Source organism: Lactuca virosa, chromosome 2 (genome assembly GCF_052849685.1).
Source record: "Lactuca virosa cultivar CGN04683 chromosome 2, Lactuca_virosa_CGN04683_v6, whole genome shotgun sequence".
In the NCBI taxonomy this organism is placed as follows: Eukaryota; Viridiplantae; Streptophyta; class Magnoliopsida; order Asterales; family Asteraceae; genus Lactuca; species Lactuca virosa.
Window position 1 is genome coordinate 304,275,606 of NC_136427.1, and position 20,808 is coordinate 304,296,413.

A 20,808-nucleotide genomic window follows, 5' to 3' on the forward strand; every position below is an offset into this window, starting at 1 on the left:
GATTAGCACCATATTCACATTTTCCTAAAGTAACTAAGATTGGGAATTTATTAAAGGTTTAGTTACTTTATAATATTCATTATACTTTTAATGAGAATTTAAAGTCATTGTCCTACCCGTTCGGCTAACGACCCTCCACCGATCAAGGAAGCGGTGGGTGAGAATGGACACCCATTAAGTTGCCATTTTATAGGCAACAACCTTATACCCCCCTTATAGACCGGCTTCGTGAATGAGGCATGCTAACGGTAAAACGACTTAATCTTATACATATATATAATAATTAACCATTAATGTTATAAATAGTATAAGGGTTGAATTTTAACTTTTAAAACTCTAAGGGTTTGGAATTAAAGTATATTAAAGTGTGTGTAACTTTACAAATTCCAAAACTTGAGGACAAGTTTTGAAAGTATTCAAAACTTTTCATTTCATAACTTATGAATTAAAGGTTCATAAAATGAAGACTCTTCATTTTCATGTAACTTATGTGTTTTAAGTGTGCATAAATGAAAGTGACCTTTGGAAATCCATAACTTGAGGACAAATTATGGACTCCATTAAAACACATAAATGATCAAGAATTATCAATAAACAATTTAGCAAATAATTCCTATGATCTAACAATAATTCATAAGAACATGAACATCATATCAAAAATTCCAAGAACATATGAACACATATCATCATGCAATTTTGATATAAGCCATTGTAAATGGATTAGCATAAACATTACACCATCTAAAACAGGTTTTATAACACCAAAACAGTTTAGGGTAATGTTTCTAGTCCATTTCCAGCAGCAAAACTCGAAAATCTGCATTCTGAGGCTTCTACTCGTCGAGTGCACGAACCTACTCGATGAGTAGGATGAATTTACTCATGGACTCGGCGAGTTCATGCTGCAGAATGCAGAAAACTTGAGTTTTTCAACAAGTTTGCATCAAGTATCAAACAAACAAGCCTAGGCTCTGACACCACTGTTGGGTTTTGAGCAAACTAACACTCCTAAGGTGTTCATGCAACCCTAGAAACCTTGGATCTATGTTTGTCTAAAATACATGAAAAATAATTTTCCAAGGTTCATAACCTATCTAGCATACATGTGGTACTTTTAAACATAAAAGATACTAGAAGAATTACATACCTTTGTTAGTGAGTTGATTCCTTGGGAGTTTGAGAGCCAAGCACCAATAATGTGAATGCCTCAAATGGAAATCACAAATCACCACAAACTTGGAAAACTTATGAGAGAGCACTCTAATACTCTAGAAATCGGCCACACCTTATGCACACACACATAGTCTCTTCTCAAGCACCACAAGCCTCTTTATATAGTGTAGACGATTAGGGTTGTGAACCATGCAAACCCTAATAACCCATGTCTTTTCCTATTCCAAGGATCCATGGGTTAAAAGCTCCATGGATCATCCATGGACTTCCATTCAAGCTTAGCCCATTTCCTTATGAGTGTTAGCCCACACTATATAAGTACAATAACCCATTATTTAATTAGTCACCTTATGATCACTAAATTAATTCATAATTAATTTAAGATCAATACTAATTAAATAATACAATTTCATATTAATATATTATAACTTATAATATATTAGTAGGCCACAAATATACTCTTCTCATAATGTTATCCATATAAATAGTTCGGGTGAAGTGCAACCCAAATGGACCATGCCGGGTCGGGTCAAATATATACCAAATAAGTTATGGACTTAGACACCTTATCCAACAGGAGCTCCCCAGGGTGAGGAACTCGGCCTGATGAATCCTTTGCTGATCAGCTCATTGAGCTGACTGGATAATTCTTGCATTTCTGCTGGCGCTAAACGGTAAGGAGATTTAGCTACAGGAGTAGCTCCGGGGATCAAGTCGATACGAAACTCGACTTGGCGCTCGGGAGGGATTCCTGGGAGATCTTCGGGGAAAACGTCAGGAAAGTTACAGACTTCGGGGATGCTCTCGAGGTCTCTAACTTTTTACGTTTCGTCGACAACATGAGCTAGGAATGCATGGCACTCCTTCCGTAGATACTTCTGAGCTTTGATGCACGAAATGATACGAAGGTTCGAGCTAGGCTTATCCCCGTAAATCATGAGGGTTTCGCCAGAGGGAAGATTGAGACGGATAGCCTTCTCGAAGCAAAGAATATCAGCATGATTGGAGCTTAACCAGTCCATGCCGATAATGACGTCGAAACTCTTGATGGACACAGGCATAAGGTCGATGGGAAACGAATAATTGTCTAGAGTAAGAGTACAGCCTATGAATATGTCGTTAGTGCTCTCCTTCTTTCCGTTAGCCATCTCGACGGTAAATGTTTCGGTTAGAGGTTGGGATTTACATTTGATTAGATGTTTGAATGTATGACTAACAAAACTCCTCTCCGCACCAGAATCGAAGAGAATGCATGCATAAGAGTTGTCAAGGAGGAACGTACCCAAAACAACGGTAGGATCAGCAACTGCTTCCTCCTGGCCCATCACCAGAACTCTCCCTGTATTGCCACCAGTTGTTGCCTTGGGGCAGTTTCTCCTGAAGTGCCCAGCCTCTCCACATCCATAACAAGTTTGACCAGCGCCCGCTCCCGGAGCCTGGTTGGTTGGTTGAGTCGGTGTCTTGCAGTATCGAACTGTGTGTCCTTTCTTTCCACAGCTGTTGCAACTCAACTCAAGGCAGGGTCCGTGATGATGGAAGTTACACTTGTTGCACAGGGGTAGTTTGCCAGCATAACCACCGGTAGGAGATTGGGTGGTTGGAACAGCAGTGGGAGCAGCAGCAGGAGCAGTAACAGCATGAACTGCCACTGTTTGTTGTTTCTTGGAGGGCTCCTGTGAAGACTGACCCTTTCGTTTGTTACCAAACTTCTTCTTCTTCCCACCGCTTTCCTTTTGTGGCTCGGAGACAGCTGCCACCTCATCCAGATCGATTCCATGATCGATCAGAGTTTGTGCCAGATCCTTGGCGCTTTCAAACGTAATCGGTCTAGTAGCCAAGACATTCCCTTTTGTTGGTTGTGTTAGTCCCTAGATGTATCTTTCGATTTTCTTGCTTTCCGGGGTGACCATTCCCGGACAGAGGAGAGCCAGATCACAAAATCTCGCGTTGTAGGCAGCGATGTCGGAACCCTTCATCTTCAAGTTCCAGAGTTCGTGTTCTAGCTTTTGCACTTCACCCCTCGGGTAGTACTCCGCGAGCATGAGCTCCTTCAGTCTTTCCCAACCCATGGCGTTAGCCACTGGCAGGGTTAGGGTTTTGACTCGACCATTCCACCAGGTCAAGGCTCTGTCGGTGAAGGTGCAGGCGGCGAACTTCACCTTGTTTGCTTCAGAACAAACGCAAATTTCGAAGATGGATTCGATCTTCTCGAACCATCGAGTCAGGGTGATGACACCTCCATTTCCGTCGAAGGACGTGGGTTTTGCAGTCATGAAGTCCTTGTAGGAACATTCTTTTTGATGTCCCTGACTTCCATCTTGTCTCTGTGGTTCAGTTCCACCTCCAGCCCCACCAGCGTTCACTTGTGCCATTGTTGCAGTCACGACGGCGGTAACTGCTGCCTGGAACATGACGGGATCGAACTGAGGAGGTGGTGGTGGTGGCGGAGTGTCGTCGTTCCTTCTGATGGGTCTTGGTCGAGGAGGCATCTTGTTCTAGAAACAATCAGGAAGAAGAGGATGGTAAGTCCTCGATATATATATATATATATATATATATATATATAACAAAATATATCTCATCCTGATAATAAAAGTATACTACCGAGCGATAAGCACAGAAAGGTTACTGACGCAAGTAAGTTATCGCTTAAGGAAGAAGAGGTAGCAACGCTTAGAGTGAATCTGTATACTGAGTTTGGCTCTAGCAAAAAAAATACTCCTATAGTATTTTATGTGAGATGATTGTTGGTAAGTTTTAGGCCTGCTGTAACACCACAGTCAGTTCCAAGCACATGTTGGTCATGTCTCGACTGAATATAGTTGATCAAGCTATATTCACCCTAGACATGATTACATAACTGCCCAGGTTTAACCGCAGCGTTCCAGCATCCAAATACTTTTGTTCTGTTCTTCTAGTGACATGAATTTTGTTATGTATGCATGCCCGTATACTTTTTATAAAAATACTTTATATTTTGAATGTATACTTTTAGCGTAGAGCACTTAGGCCCCTTAGTGTTTATAGTTGTATACCACGTAAGGTTCGGTATACTAGTTCGCTATAAACAAGGGCTCTGATACCAATCTGTCACACCCCGAAACCGATGGCGGAAACGTTCCGGGGCGGAAGACGTCATGTATAGCATCACAACCAATGAATAATAGCAATCATAGCAACACAACCAGTACAGTGAATACTAAAATAAAAATGTTTACATCAGTTTGAAACTTTGTCTGGAACTTTGTTTGAATTACATTTAATACCTTTGTATAGTATAAACTTAAAACTCTTATTGGTCCAGTTCCTCGAAAATCCAGCAAGTACCTGTCTACTGATTTCCTGAGAATACAAGCAGTTTGAAAGAGTATCAGCATAAAGCTGGTGAGTTCATAAGCAGTGATTTGCAGTGAAAAATCGTTGATGAGTTCGTAAAATAATTGTATAATTCCAAGAAAATCCGATATTTTCTTTAGTGACAAAGTAGTGATTTCAATTCTGTATAAAACCATGAATGATTGTCACTGAAAACTATAGTGATATGCGAAATTATTACTTCATGTGACTAGCTAATGCTAATCATGATGTAATAACATTTCGTACGTGAAACCATTGTATGCTCGTTTCTGTTTGAAAACCCTGAAAGTTCTCCAGCTGTAGTGTTTATCAGTTCTATTTAACATAGATTAAACTGTTGAAGAGTGTTAAGTTGTAAACTAAAGGTGATTTATACATATTGTGAGTCGTATAACCATGCTTGATATGACTAGAGACCTTTCCAACGTTCTTCAGGCGTCGAGTTAAATGACATTTGTACATCTCAGGCGTGCCCGCCTAACTGTAGCTAGCAGTCCAGATGTGGGATTGTCAGTCCCGAATAGATCTATTCACAAATCTCACGCTCTCCCTCCAGGAGACTCTGGTTATACAATGATAGGATTTATCCCTGTACACCTAAGGGTACAGTAGTGAAGTAGCGCCTCACAGTATCGTACAATCTAGTTTACATGTAGTGTAGTCGCTTTCTACCATAGTGAAAATCCGTATGTGTACCGTATGTAGTGATAATTACCGTTATGAAAACCATGATAAAGTAGTGATGTAACTGTAAACTGTTTCTGTCTTAGCACATAGGTTTAGTAGTGAAAGTTTTTGTACTTGTTATGTTTAGAAAAGCCCAAACTATACCGATTATAGTTCGCATGTATAATGTAGTGAATAGCGTGTCCGGAAAAACTATGCAATTTTTAGTGAAAACGTCCCTTATGCTCAACACAGTACAAAAGGGTTAAAGTATGAGATTTGCATAAGTTTTTGAAAACATTTATGTTTAGCTTGCATTCCCCCCTGAAAACATTAAAAATGCGGAAAATGTAGGGGTATGAACTCACAGTTGTTGTGTGAAAGCGTTGACTGAAATGAAGATCCTCGAGTTGTTGCACGTGACACTTAACGAAATCCTATTATCAAATAAATACATATATGTATCTAAATTAGCGATTTCGTTAGATAAAGTGTTAGAGGAACACTTGTATTCGGTTGAGGAATGTTACCGGGACTTGATCGAATCGATGAAAGTGGGTTTTCAGCCAAAAACACCACTTAAAAGGTGTTTACGGCCGTGAACAAGGGTTTACGGTCGACTGGTAGTTTACGGTTTCTGAAGGCTTGATGAGTTTATGGCCGTAAACTCAAGAACAGAGTTTACGGTCTTTGAAAGCTTGGACCGTAAACTCAAGAACAGGGTTTACGGTCTTTGAAGATGGATCGTAAACTCAAGAATGATGGTGCTGATTTCGAAGAGATAAGCGTTTTCAGACGTTCCGAAGTGACTCCAAACGGTGCTTCTCGATGTTTCCCGAAGTTTGAAGGTGTTTTTAGGTGTTTACGGTCAAGGTTTTTAGAGAGAGAAGGAGAGAGTTTTCGGCCAGAAATGTTCAAATGAAGGTGGAGGTCTCGTATTTATAGGGGTTTTGTGGTCGGTGGTGGGGGGTCCCCTCTTTGCTGGCCGTAAACAGGTATACGGCCGTAAACGAGTTTACGGTCGTAAACGAGTTTACGGTCATAAACTAGTTTACGGCTGTAAACTCACTTAGGCCGGATTTGATTGATTTTTTTTCGAGATATTCGGGTTTCCGCGCGATTTTTGGTTCTGAATCGTAAATAATTTAATTATATATAACTAGATTATTTTCTAAACCAAGAAGTTTGACGGAAAAGTTAATGAATTCGAAATTTTATTAACGGAAATCGCGTAACGGAAACGGACAAAGTTTCGGGATGTGACACCTGGGCCCAATTTGGAAAATTGGGCCATGTGTTGGGCTTGATTCCTAATTGACTTTGGGCCTATGGATTGGGCCTTGGGCTTGAATGAGCCAAGCTTGGGGTAATGTAGTAATTATCCAAAGAATGTACTATTGGTTATGTGTTGGGACCTAATTATTAATTGGGTGTTGTTTTGGTGTTGACAGTTCGGGAATCTGTCATCCAGCAGATGGGGTTGCGTCTGCGAGACTTCAGCAGTGTGGGATTGTGTCTACGGGACTTCAGCAGTGTGAGGTGAGTTACCTTCCAGTAGAGGTGGGTCTACGACCACAATGCCTGCCCACCAGTAGGAGTTGTTGTTAGATGATTGTCTTTGTGATAATTGTCTATGTTTGCTACTACCTGTTATGTTTATGTGCTAGCATGATATAATGTTATGTGATAGTGGTAGTAGGGGGTGAAATAGTCCCCGGTTACTGGTCGATAGGGCCGAAAGGGGTAGATTAGTACCCAACTATGCTAGACAGATTATGATATATGTGATATGATATTATGTGGTAGTAGTAGGGGTGAAATAGTCCCCACTTACCGGCCGACAGGACCGAAGGGGTAGGCCAGCACCCAGATATGCTAGGCAGTATATGACTTATGTGTTTATGCTATGCTTTTATGTGGTAGTGTTAGGGGGTGAAATAGTCCCCGGTTACCGGTTGAAAGATACCGAAGGGGAGGCTATCACCCAGATATGCTAGGCAGTATCCGGTCGAGAGGACCGAAGGGGAGCCCAGCACCCAGGTATGCTAGGTAGTATCCGGTCGAGAGGACCGAAGGGGAGGCTAGCACCCAGATATGCTAGGCAGTATCCGGTTGAGAGTACCGAAGGGGTAGGTCGGGCACCCAGATATGCATGACAGTATATGTATGTTATATGATTGTATGGTATGTGGTATTATGGGGGAACTCACTAAGCTTTGTGCTTACGGTTTACAGTTTTGGTTTCAGGTACTCGTTTTCAAAGGAAAGGAGTCGGCTTGATCGCAACGCATCACACTATGTTTTCCGCACATGAGATCTTTGGGATTACACTCTGATATGGTTTTATGATAATATGTTTTGATTATTGACACTTTGGTTTTGACATGAGATATTAATATGGATGTTTTTATACTGATGGTTTTATATAATAACTTAATTAAAACAAAATTTTTGGCCTTGAATTTTGGGATGTTACAACTAAGCTTCGTGCTTACAGTTTACAGTTTTGGTTTCAGGTACCTTCAGTTTATAGATAAGGAGCTCGGGACGATCGCAACGCATTCACCCATATTGTTCTGCATTATGTGATCTTTGGGATTAGACTCTGATATTTGTTTTAAATGAAATGTTTTCAATGTTTGGAACAAAGTTATTAAGTGTTTTCTTATATTAAAAATAAAATTTTTGGTCTTGAATTTTGGGATGTTACATGAGAGTTATTCACCAACATTTTGGTTAAGGGCTTTTCAGTGAGACGTTATTCATTAGCTGAGTTTAAACACTTTGCATACCCACACTACTGCAATCGTTAATCTTCGGAGCTAGGTATTTACTTCATTTCGCTTTTTAGACACCGAACTACCGTTTGTCATGTGTTGGAGCCTTATAAATCTTAATTTTTTGGGTATGTGGTCCGGGTGGATCTTCTTGAAGATATCCGTCAGATCTCAAAGTAAGAAAACAAACCGATCAAGTGTTGTTAAACAAACGTCACCATGGTTCAAGAATAAATTGTTGCCATACAGGTTCATGACATATTTGTAGCCATGTATGAGATACTTGTACCATGTAGGTTTACCCACAACCATATTTCTAGGGATATTATTCTCATTTTCCTTTTCACCATTTCCCCATGACTTGTTCCACATATTTAACTATAAATATGAGGTTTGGAAGAGATAAAAAGGAGGAACCTCTAGCCATTTTGGTTGTAATTTTCTATTTCGTTTGTAACTGGAGAGAAAGATCCAATAAAACAAAAAGAAAACCTAAGAGCTTTTACTCCAAAATCCATATTCTCCATGAAAACATTCTTGTATTTATGAGTATTGTTTGTTAAGTGTTTCAACATAAGTAATCATCACTTTTATTGATCTTGACAAGTACTTTGAAACTTGAACGAATTTGTATGGAGGAGGATCAACGACGTATACACTAGGTGAAATGGGGTGTTACTCTTGATTCTAGAGAGAATGGTGGGTTGGATATTGGTAGCTTGGATGCTTTCAACTTTTCCTTGTTGTATAATGAAGTTGGATGTTTTTTTTAATGAATGTGATTTGTTATGGGTTAGAGTTATTAAATGGTTGGATGGGGATGATGGAGGTATTTTGGGTGACTCTCAGCCTCCTTCAGGGGGGGGGGGGGTATGGAAAAATTGTTGGCTCGATAAACAACTTGTATCAGAGGGATTTTATTCCTAGTAATTCTATGTCTATAGTGATTGGGAATGGGTCTTTTGCTAAGTTTTGGTCTGATGTTTAGTGTGGCAGTTTGATCTTTAAGGTTCAGTTCTACAAACTCTTTGATTTGTCTTCTTTGAGGAATGTTTCAGTTTGTGATTTTTGGTCTTCTAATAGGTGGAGTTTTTATTGGCGTCAGTCCTATTAAGGATGGAGAAGAGTCCATGCAATTTGATAATTTAATGAATATGTTGATTGTTGAGGTTAGTGCTGTTGGTTTCCAATCAAGATAAATGGAAATGAGATTTAGATTATACTGGGGTTTTCTTAGTTAAGTCAGCTAGGAGACATATCAATGCCCATCGATTGTCTGTGGGAGGAACTTTTACTAGATGAAATATATTTGTTCCGATAAAGGTTAATGTTTTTATATGACATTTTTTGTTAGATGTGCTTCTTTTCAGATCTAATATGGTGGAGAGAGGAGTGAAGTTGGATTCCGTTCTTTGGCGCAACAAAACTAGAGACGTGTAGCTATGTGGCTCGATTTGCATATTCTTGGGTTTTTTTTGGCTACGGAGATGATAGCGTGGATCGATGCTCGACCAACGTTTAGAATGGAAATGGTGATAGTGTAATCGATGTTTATGACAGTCCTTTCAATGCTTTCGATGTACATAAATGCTACTATATTTTATTCTGGCCTTCAAAGTATAGAAAACAATTTATTTATGATAATATTATCGAGCATCCTTATCGTTGTTTTTTTTCATAACTTTAAGGCTAGGATTAATTGGAATGCGTGGTTGCAAAATCCAACCATGCTTTAATTTTGTATTTTGCTAGTCTCTAGCTAGTTTTTTTTTTGTTATAAAATTTGGATGTTAATTTTTTTTATGGTTTTAGTAGAATTACAAAAACACAAACAAAACACGGAGATTGAAACACACAACCCCATCAACCACAGTTACAACACAAGTATGAAAAACATAAATGAAACAAGATAAAGCTTTAAAACGAGGACATGATAATGATCATTGTCTTTAAGGTCTATTAACTCTTTCATGGGATCAAGGCTAGGTGCTGTTTGTTTTTTCTGAGACAAAATGTCTGCAGTCTGCGGACTACATCTGTAGACCTCTGCAGTAGAAGAGGTGGACCAAACGTCTGCAGTCTGAAAAAAGAAGACTGTTTGTTTTTTAACATCTGCGGGCTACTAAAATAAACTGAAATCTAAATAAACTGATTTTTTTAAACTTCAAAGTGATTTTTTTAATATTTTTATGACTTTGTTATAAATAATTAACGAATCTAGATCAACTTTTATGTATTATTGTATAAAAAATAAAAATAAAAATGGTATGAATTAACGTATATATTTGATAAAAACCAACAACCTTGGTTGCAAAGTTATAACTAAACATTATGATTAGTGATCAAATAATTTGATACATAAATGGATGGAAATAAACTTCGATTTTTTCAATTAAATCCATTAAAAAGGTACCATAAATATTTTCTCGAGAAATTGACGATATTGTATTAAATAATGTTTTACAAAATTTGGCAAAAAAATATAAGAATATATTATGATTTTTTTTTCATATTTATATAAACAACTTCAACGACTATTATTGTAATAAATCTTTATTTATAAATTTGTCAAAAATATCATGTTTGTATCGTCGAATGTTTTTTTTTTAAGTTTTGTAATTTTTTTTTTCAAATTGTTTATCATTAATAAAGTTGGAAAAAAATATAAATTAAAAAAAACTTAAAAAAATAAAGATATATATGTTTTTTTAGGCTAGAAGATGTCTGAAGATGTTAGAAGACTCTGGTCCACATCTGCGCCAAGAAGAGGGCGCGCAGACATTTTTAGGTCTGCAGTCTTCAAAAAAACAAACAGTCTGCGAAGGCTAATGTCTGCGCGTGGTCTGCGCGGCGCAGACAGAAGAGGTCACGCAGATCTGCAAACAAAAAACAAACACTACCTAAGATATGTCCATGACCTCCTCGATTTTAAGAGGTGTATGCAACAATCATATATTCTCTTCTAGTGGCTATTATAAATGTTTATTTATAATTAAACTTATAAATGTTTATGTATATATTTTTATAGAACGCAACAATCCAATGATGACGAAGACAAAATATTTATATTTTTTAAATTTTAGGTTTTCACGTTGTTAATCGGAGTAATGTATTTTTTTATTGACATTTTTTTTAAGTTTATGAAAATTTTAATTATTAATACTGTTTTATTTTTGTTCTAAAATTTAAAATTATTATCTTGGTTAAAAAAAAGGAATGAGTTGGATTTAATATGAAAGTGAACTTTAAATAAGTTGTACAAAAATGGTTTAAAATGTTTCTAACAATTGCCAAGTACTAGTTGTTTAACAAAGCTCATTGTACTAATAGATAAAAGAGAAATTAACTCCCGTGGATTTATACAACATTATTCTTTATGTAACATTATCTCATGTTGATTAATTAGATCTTTTGGTTAATCAAGCCACGGCACTTTGTTCACTTTATTGATCAACCGTATTTTATGAAAGCTATAAATAAGCATGTGATGGTCATTTTCTTAAAGGAAATAAGAACAAAATGCATGCCTTCAATTAATTAAACGAGTGTTCTCATTTCTTGCTTTATATCCATCACGAAACAGACGTGAAAAATTCAACCATTGCGTTACTTATAAGACTAAAAGGAGTGATGTCATAGTTGTCATTCCGTTTTGCAAGTCATATTAGTGTCATCCTAGTCATTGGCGGAGCTACTTGGTTGGCCAATTGCTACCCCTTGTTTTCTCCCTACGGGAAAAAATGTAGATTTTTTTTATTAATTTTTTAAATATATGGTACACCTCATGAACTGAACAAGAATAAGCAACTACTAGCCCAAATAAATTCATCTACCAAATAAATAAATGTAAAGTATTTAATAGCCCAATCTATTCAATTAGCCAATATGTAAATTAATGAAGAGGCTTGAAAACCATTGTGGTACGACAACAATTAAAAAAAAAACTTATTATTGATTATTTACTACATCATGATAACATTTCTGTTAACATTTTTGTGCTAGTTTCTTATATTTAATGAAATTGTAATATAAAAAAAATATCTTATTATTGGGAATTTTTTGTGCTACCTTTTATAAAAGTTTATGATTGGCTACTCATACCGTTCCATTTCATTTTTTTGCATATTTGTCTAAAATTGTTACCACACATAATGAAAGGTTTGTCATACCATGCCACCTTTATTTTTTAATTTTGTTTAAACAATTTCATATAGATAAAAACTAAAAATTTCATTAATTGAAAGTAAAAATACATAACAAAAAAATAAAAACTTAAAAACATAAAAATATAAAAAAAATAATAATTAAAACATCCTAAATTTTTTTTCTTGTGTGATTGCACTTGATTAAAATATCTACTTACATTACATTAAACAGTAAAATTTATACAAATAAATATACAATTGAAATGTGTTTCGCAAATGTTTAAAAAACATATGTTATCAATTTATAAAAAATAACACAATTCTATAATAATAATAATAATAATAATAATATATTTATGAAAAAATGAATTTTTATTTTTAGATAAAGCAAACAATCATATTTAATTATAACATGAAATTTAAAACTAAAAAAGTTTACAAAAGAAATACAGTAGAATGAAATGTAAAACCTAAAAACTTAAAACAAGATACACAAAAATGAAAGAGATATTTTTGTTGTCTTAAAATTGGATGATGAATGGTTTTATTTATAGTGTAAACAAATTGGAAAAATAATAAAAAAGAAGAGAGAAAATTGAAGTAAAGAAGAAAAAGAGAAAAGAGAGAGGAAAAAGCATGGCTTCAGGGTTTTCATATGCACCACACACCAAGGGACGGTGTTCGCCATGACTTAGTTGGCAAACCATGTCCTAAACAACAATCATTCCGTCAAACTTTAAAAGTAAAATCGTATTTATGTCAAACAGAAAATTATGATATTCACTAAAAGACATTTGGTCTAGCGGTATCTGTATTTGATGGATAGGTGTCTTCAGCCAAAAACTAAGGGTTCAATCATGTTATAGACGAAATGTATAGATTTATAATTAGAGTAATGTATGCATATGTATACTATGATTTCTAAAAAATAAAATAAAATAAAAAAATACTCTAATATCAATAGTTACATAATAACATATTGCAAGTGATGTCCAACTTAAGTTTTATATTCATGTGGGGCGTGAGGTCAGAAGTTCGATTTTTTTGAATCATCTTTTTAGGTGCTCCATGTGGTGAAAATTTTCCTTGAAAATCCTTTGAGTTTCGAGTTTGCCCTATAAAGGAGCTCGAACTCGGGTCTTTATAGGTGGAGCGGCTACCGTTTATTCGTTTGCTGGTTCTAAAAAAATACAGTAACATATAATTATAGGCTACCGTTTATTCGTTTGCTGTTTTCAAAAAAATGCAGTAACATATAATTATAGTATTATGTAAGAGTTCAATTTTTTATATACATAGAATGAAAATAAGATCTAAGATTTTTTTAACAGTACAAAAATTTATAAATAATTAAATAAATATTACAATAATGAATTATTCTTATACGAGTAGCCCTGTAAAAATACCACAAATTTGAAGAGAATAAAACTACAGTTGCTCCAATAATTCGTGGGACCTAGGAAACATTTAAATTATTGAACTGACGAATTGGATGTGTACACGGTGTTTCACATGGATTGGGATGACTCTCTGTCGCCTTCAAAAGTTGCGGCCTAACACCTTTTTTTTTTTAATTCTCTGTTTGCTCCTCAAGTAATTCTTAACAATCTCTAAGTTTAAATATGTAAATAATAAATTACTAAAGCATATACGGATTTCAGAATCTTTAATCATATTATTTATATGGGATTGGCTTAATTAAGTAATAAATGAAAATTAATTGAATATTTGTAGTATTATATATTCCATCCACTTTCACTACCAGCCAACAACAATGACATAGTTTACTAAAATTCGCACATATCTTCTTATGAAAATAAAGTTTTGAACATCGAAAACAAGGGGAAAGGGCAAAATAAATAAAATAAAAAAACAATAAGAGGACAAATATATCAGCTCAGCTCATAAGTGCAAAACATAACACAGGAACACAAGGAAGTGGGGGTGGCTTTTTAATTTTAGGTTAAATTGGGCAAAAAGTTCAAAGGAGAAGGAAACCATCAGAGCCCACACCCCATAACCTCCCCCCTCTCGTGGGGAGAATCAATTTCTAAACCCACTTCAACGTTCTTGAACTTGAATCTATCTCTCTGACTCTCTCTCCAGGTTAAACTCTTTCTCTTTCTCCTGAAATTAATAAATTTTGAAACCTTTTCTTGAATCGAAATCAATTTCTAGATCTGGGTTGTCGTTTTTCAAACTGAATCTTGATTGGCCTGTCTTTGATTTCTATTCTTTAATGCTTTCCATGCTCTGCTGTTCATGGACGTTGTAGTTTAGGGTTTTGAAGTGGTTTAAGTGTTGTATATGTGCTTCAAGAAAGTTTATTCATGTGGTATTCTCGATTTGATCAGTTTAAAGTATGCGATGTGTCAGAAATTTAACCTTATTCGTTTGTTTTTCAATCAAAAAGTATGCATCTTGTAGAGTTTTACACGAGCTTTCGATTTCGAAAAATTTGAAATTTAAAAAAAGTTGGATTCTTCTTATGTTTTTACAGATCCAGCTGGAGTTGCTCAGAGGGTAGATTTACGTTGAATCACATTGTAACTTTCGCAAGAATCATGACCTCCAAAGTTTGACTTCAATCAGAGGCTTGAAAAGTCAGTGGATGATTCAAAGTCAAACAAATTTAGGGGTGTTCAATACTTTGAAACTTCGCACCCAAAATTAGGGTTTTCAGATTTCTCGATTCTTACAAAGATTTCGTATGGCCGTTGCCAAGAGCGACACCAAAAGATATAACGAATCATCTTTCAAATTCCACAACTGTTTCAAAGTCGATAGCTTGACAGAAACCATACTAGAAACCGATCAGATCTCAAATCTAAAAGATCGATATGTTCTTGGAGACCAATTGGGGTGGGGGCAATTTGGTATAATCCGAGAATGCTCTGATAAATTGACGGGAGAGGTATTGGCCTGCAAATCAATATCAAAAAACAGACTCGTGACTGATGAAGATGTAAGAAGCATCAAACTTGAGATTGAGATCATGACTAGGTTGTCTGGGCATCCAAACGTGGTTGATCTCAAAGCAGTTTATGAAGAAGAAGGTTATGTTCATCTGGTTATGGAGTTATGTGCAGGTGGAGAGCTTTTTCATCGGTTAGAAAAACAGGGGAGATTTTCTGAATCTGAGGCTCGGATCTTATTCAGGCATTTAATGCAAGTGGTGAGGTTTTGTCATGATAAAGGTATTGTTCATAGAGATTTAAAGCCCGAAAATATTTTATTAGCAACAAAAGCATCATCTTCTCAGATCAAGTTGGCTGATTTTGGCCTCGCAACATACATTAATCCAGGTATAATATTCTAAATCCTCATGATATTTTTAAATCCGAATCTTGTAAATTGTAATTACGATTCTTGAAGTTGCAATAAATAATCAGTTTCAACTTGCATATTCAAAACACGTTACTTGGATATCTTTCTATATATAGAAAACTTGGAGTTTATTAATTGCTATGGGATAGGAGGTGCTGACTTTTGTTGACCAAACAGGAGAAAGTTTGCATGGGACAGTTGGGAGTCCGTTTTATATAGCACCGGAGGTATTGGCAGGAGGTTACAACCAAGCTGCTGATGTATGGAGTGCAGGGGTAATTCTGTACATTCTTCTTAGTGGGAAGCCACCATTTTGGGGGAAGACTAAATCGCGAATATTTGATGCAGTTAGAGCTGCTGCTTTGAGATTCCAGCCAGATCCCTGGAATGGAATCTCTGATTCCGCCAAAGAATTGATCAGAGGAATGCTCCATACCGATCCTTCTGTGAGGCTCACCGCTCAACAAGTTCTTGGTAATCTTTTACAAAAAAAAAAACCCACTTTATTTACTACTCAATATTTTTTGATGTGGCAAAAGGGTTCTAGCCTTTTTGTCATTTAACACTTTCTAGCTAGCTTATCAGCTAGTTTCTACCAAACGTCATTTTTTATCAGCTATCAGCTAAATGTTTTGTTCATTGGGTTTGTAGATCATACATGGACTAGTGGCATTGGCCCAATACCTAAATCACCTCCAACTTGTGAACAACTTGAGTTAGCAGGAAGCCCAACATCATCTTTATTCATGGCCCGAAACGATGACATCAGCTTTGGGCTCGGATCTCCAATCATATGTGAAACATTCAGTTGCAAGTCATCGTTTTCTTCATTCCTTGTGGAGCCCGTGACACCTCTCGTGAACTCCTGCGGGTTTTCTTTCCGTAGCAGTGGCGGGTCCGGGTCCGGGTCATCAAACACTACCACCCTAGACTTCTGCACCCCGATCCATTCCATGCCAAGTTTCTCCTTCTTTGGGCCGGGTCCAGATACGGATCATGACCCGCCCGTGTCCGTGTGCTTGTTGGGTCTGGATACGAGGGAAGTGAAAGAGCAGAGATTGGGTGAGGTTAAAAGGGGAGGTGGGTCGAGGATATCGGGGATTCATAGTAAGAGGAACCGTACGATCGGATTGGGAGAATTTGAGCCGTTAGATCTTGTGGTTGCGGAGTCGGTTATCCGGTGGGTGTCGTGCACGCAGCTATCGGCGTCCCTCAGGTCTGATTTTGTTTGTTGAATTGGAAGTTGGAAGTGGGCTTGTGGATTTTGACTTTTATTCTCTTGAGTCTTGAGTTTGATGATATAAAATGCTAGTTGACTTGTTACTATTTATAGTGGAGATGTACAAAAAGGATTGGGCTTTTGATATTGTTAAGGCCGGTCCGGTCCTGATATGTGATGTCCGGCTGGGCTAAACCGGTCTAGGCCAGTGTTCTAATTCTTCCTTTTTTTTGTTGGGTTTTTTTTTTTTTTTTTAATCAACATGTATATGGTTTTGGACTTTTGGGGTATAAGGCTATTTACATATAGGTGGATCAATCTTTGGATTTAAGTGGTAGAACCATGTAAAAGTAATAATCGAATCACATCAATTTGACTTGTTTGGTTAAGTAATATCCTTAAAACGATACATGAGGAGAGAAAAGGGGGTCACACCTCGAAATGGAACGATTTTTTAGGGTTTCATGTCAACTTAAGTGCAATTATTGGGCTCGATGATAGATCTGATTTAGAACATACCTCAACATATATTCAGTCATTAGCTGCCTAAAATAGAACTTGATGTCTTGATTGGATTATGCTAAAGTTAATTTCGTGATAGCAAGAAAAAATAAAGTCAAAAGGATACTTCAAGAAAGTGTTTAAAACGATCAATTTTTATATCCACGTTGCTAAACAAAAATAAACATAATGATAGCCAACTTATGGGAATAAAATGTCTTAACAAGAAAGAACATAATGATAACCAAAAATCAATATAAAAGTATCACATATATTCTATGAATGGTTAAGATCATATTAACAAGATATAGCTTTATGCCTTGTATTTCCTAGAAATTTCGGAATACACTTTTCTCTGTCATCAAATTTTAGCCCAAAAAATGAGTTTGAAATATAACTGGTCACAAAGTAGATTCGAAATAAATCTATTTTGAAGATAATGATCGTTTTATAAATGACTCAAAATATGACTAGGCTCTCCGTCAAGGGCGGATCCAATACTTTAACATATTTTACATGTAATCATAGAATAAAATGGATCAACTTTCTTTTCAAATAGGTAGGTTATAAACCTTTTGATGTATGTGTGTATAATGTATTGGTAGTGAAGAAACAAATTAAAAAATAAACAATTATATTTTTTGTATGCCCCCAACGACGTTAACATATTATCACACCGTTTTTTTCACATCACCCCTGTCGTGGTGAATTTTGAATTGGTGATGATGTGGAGGTTTGTATCACACTATTTTTTTCACATATTATCACACCATTTTTTTCCCTCTTTCTCATTCCCTTTTATGTGAGGGATATATGGTGTTGAGGTGACTACTTAACCCGTAATTATCAAAAGATCTATTTAAATTTAAATTTATATCTGATGGAAAATTTTGAAAGATAGCCTATATCCCCCCTGGTTATGAAAAGACATCATATTTGAGTGATGATCCGTTTTTAAAAACATATGCATTATACTTTTTAACTAATATTTGATTATAAATTTATAATAGTCTGTTTTATTCACTCTAAGAGTCTTTCAAAGTTTCAATGGCACATTTGCGTATCCATCAATCTGGCTAAACTTCTAGAAACTCCACAATGACGCGTCAAAACTAAATTCCACGTCATCCTCACAGTTGTCGTATCCAACGGTCACAGGTGGTGGTAGCATCAGTCCTTCCGCCATGTTGGCAAGAAACCCCGGCATCCCAAAAATCGCTTCCTCATCCATATACAACCCATTTACCGCCGCCAACTCCTTGTTCTCTTCCACCTCATCCGCCGGCCGGAAAGCCTCAGCGGCCTCCACTGCCGCTTTCTGAATGTCCTTCACATTACTAGATTCCGGGACCGGCAGCCGCCACAACGAGTCAGCAAAATTCAAACACGCTGATCGCCCCTTCATAGCCAAAGCCGCCACATCATGAGCTCTGGCTGCCATGTCAGCTGTGGGATACGTCCCCAGCCACACCCTCGTTTTCTTATTCGGCTCTCTGATCTCACACACCCACTTGCCGGAATTCCTCCGCCGCACACCCCGGTAAATAGGGTGGCGTGTCTCCTTGAACTTCTTCCTCCCGGCTCGCTTCTTGGGGTTTCTTGAAGCTAAGAGGAGCTCCTCGTCGGAAAAACTTGCGGTGGTGCTACAATCGGAAGTTGAACAAGATTCAGTTGACATTGTCGAGTATGGGGTATGGAATCGGATAAAAGTAGCCATTAATTGTCGTTTGGGAAGTTATTATGAGTGAATTTTAGTTTGAGAGAGTGAATGTTTGTACTTTGTATATATATAATATGGCCATGGGAGGTGATAAGAAAATAAACACGGAGTGAGGGATGATAAGGAGACAGCTGGGGACGGGGAAAAAAGAAGGTTGGGAGAAAGTGTATTTTGATAGAAAAACTATCAACTCACTGTACACCTTTGATCCTTCTACTCAAACATTTCATTAATCATTAAATGTTAATATACAAGGAACCCTCACTTGTACGTTAAATATTAGATATCACAATTTTAAAGAATATGAAATTATTGTTTTAGTGTAATTTAGACGAGTCGGTATGGGCTGTTGAGGGGTGTTAGAGCCGACGTGGCTCACCCTCAACGACGTGGTAACATGCAAACACCGCACCTCATCCGTTATGTTGTCATCTTTTGCAATCGAAACGAGTCGTAATGTGCATATTTTTTCAATTGGAACGGTCAAATTTTAAATTTAAAAAAAAATTAAATATTAATTTTTACCTATATATACTACATTTAAATACCATTTTTACTACACCGTTCTTATCTTTATCTCATTTTACATCAAACACAAATACATTCGTTCTGATGGGTTTCACGTAATATAGGAGTTATATGAACCTCCTCAATTTTCAAAACTCACCACAAATACCATTTTAAGGAAACTATTTTAATCTCACCTCACTCTAATGCAATTTCCTACATTGTCGTACATGAAACAAAACATTTTCAATACTTTTGATTATATGTCACAAACAACCACACAACCACCATTCACACAACCAACGCAAGATACGATGCCCGAAACACAACTGGAAGGTAGTCGGAGAGGTACAAGGAAAGGGAAAAAGAAACGGAAATATATCGCAGAAAGTAAAAGAACCTCTGCTATGGTAGACATCAGAGGAAGAGTACGCTTTGGCGGTCAAGTAGTGCGGGGCATCGAAAAATCCGACTATAGGAAATGATATGAGGAGAGTTAGTTTTTGGGAAGCCGCGATTGGAAATTTTCATACGCTTATGAAGAAACCTCAATGTCGATATGCTTAGTAGAAAATGGACTCCAATCAGCTGTAGTTGCACCAAGTATAATGAGATTTTCAGCAAACTTTCTTCGCAAAAGCGAAGTGGTGCCAACGATTTTGATGTGTTTAGAGTTGTGAGGGAGCAATATCATGTCGAAATGGGTCACGTTTTTTAGTATGAAAAAAATGGGAGATTGTGAGAAAAGATCCAAAATGGATTAAAACACCAATATCGTCGGAGATACATTCAAATAGGTCAGGCAATTCAAGTCCGTTTAATGTTTCCGACGCACGAACTAACATCAACCTCAATGCCGACACCGATGACATCCCCAACGACATCGAAGAGATCCCCCCCCCCCATCCACGTCGACTGGTCGGACACGACAAAGTGAAGCGCGCTCAACGACATATGAATGAAGCTGAAAAAAGGGCACAAGAGTTGACGGAAATGAAAAAAGTTTAACCAACACAATCTAATAACAAAAGAAAGAGTCTCCTTCGTCGTCAAACATAAGAAGATCAAATGATGAAGGATTTGACAATTCTTCAACGAGTGCGGAAGATATGTCACGACAAGATTTGGAGTGCTTCATGCGACGAAGGAAAAGATCTGCAAGAGATATTTGGACTAGGACTATCATTTTATGTTTTTCAATTTAGGATTATCGTATTTTATTTTCTTGTAACGTTTTTTTTTCTTCATGTAATGTTTTTTTAAATGTTGTCTAAATTAGGATTTATTATTATATATATATTAAAATTGTAGAACAAAAGAATAGTAAAATTGGCCTCCTTTGTCCACCTTTGGTCCCTTCATTTACATATCCGACCCCTATACTTTTGTTTGTGTTCCATTCGATGTCTTGTATAT

The 20,808-nt window shown here is 36.7% G+C and overlaps 2 protein-coding genes across 2 annotated transcripts; one reads left to right on the plus strand and one right to left on the minus strand.

Annotated features, from left to right (window-relative positions):
• Nucleotides 1-14,037: 14,037 nt before the first annotated feature.
• Nucleotides 14,038-16,943, plus strand: PEPKR1 (phosphoenolpyruvate carboxylase-related kinase 1). The gene is made up of 4 exons (XM_079081144.1): nt 14,038-14,224; nt 14,619-15,423; nt 15,623-15,919; nt 16,097-16,943. Exons 2-4 carry the CDS (start codon nt 14,829-14,831, stop codon nt 16,678-16,680), a joined length of 1,476 nt encoding a protein of 491 aa, XP_078937270.1. The 5' UTR covers nt 14,038-14,224; nt 14,619-14,828; the 3' UTR covers nt 16,681-16,943.
• Nucleotides 16,944-18,153: 1,210 nt separating this feature from the next.
• Nucleotides 18,154-18,937, minus strand: LOC145161589 (dehydration-responsive element-binding protein 1D-like). The gene has a single exon (XM_079081145.1). It carries the CDS (start codon nt 18,880-18,882, stop codon nt 18,250-18,252), a length of 633 nt encoding a protein of 210 aa, XP_078937271.1. The 5' UTR covers nt 18,883-18,937; the 3' UTR covers nt 18,154-18,249.
• Between the last annotated feature and the right edge of the window lie 1,871 nt (nt 18,938-20,808).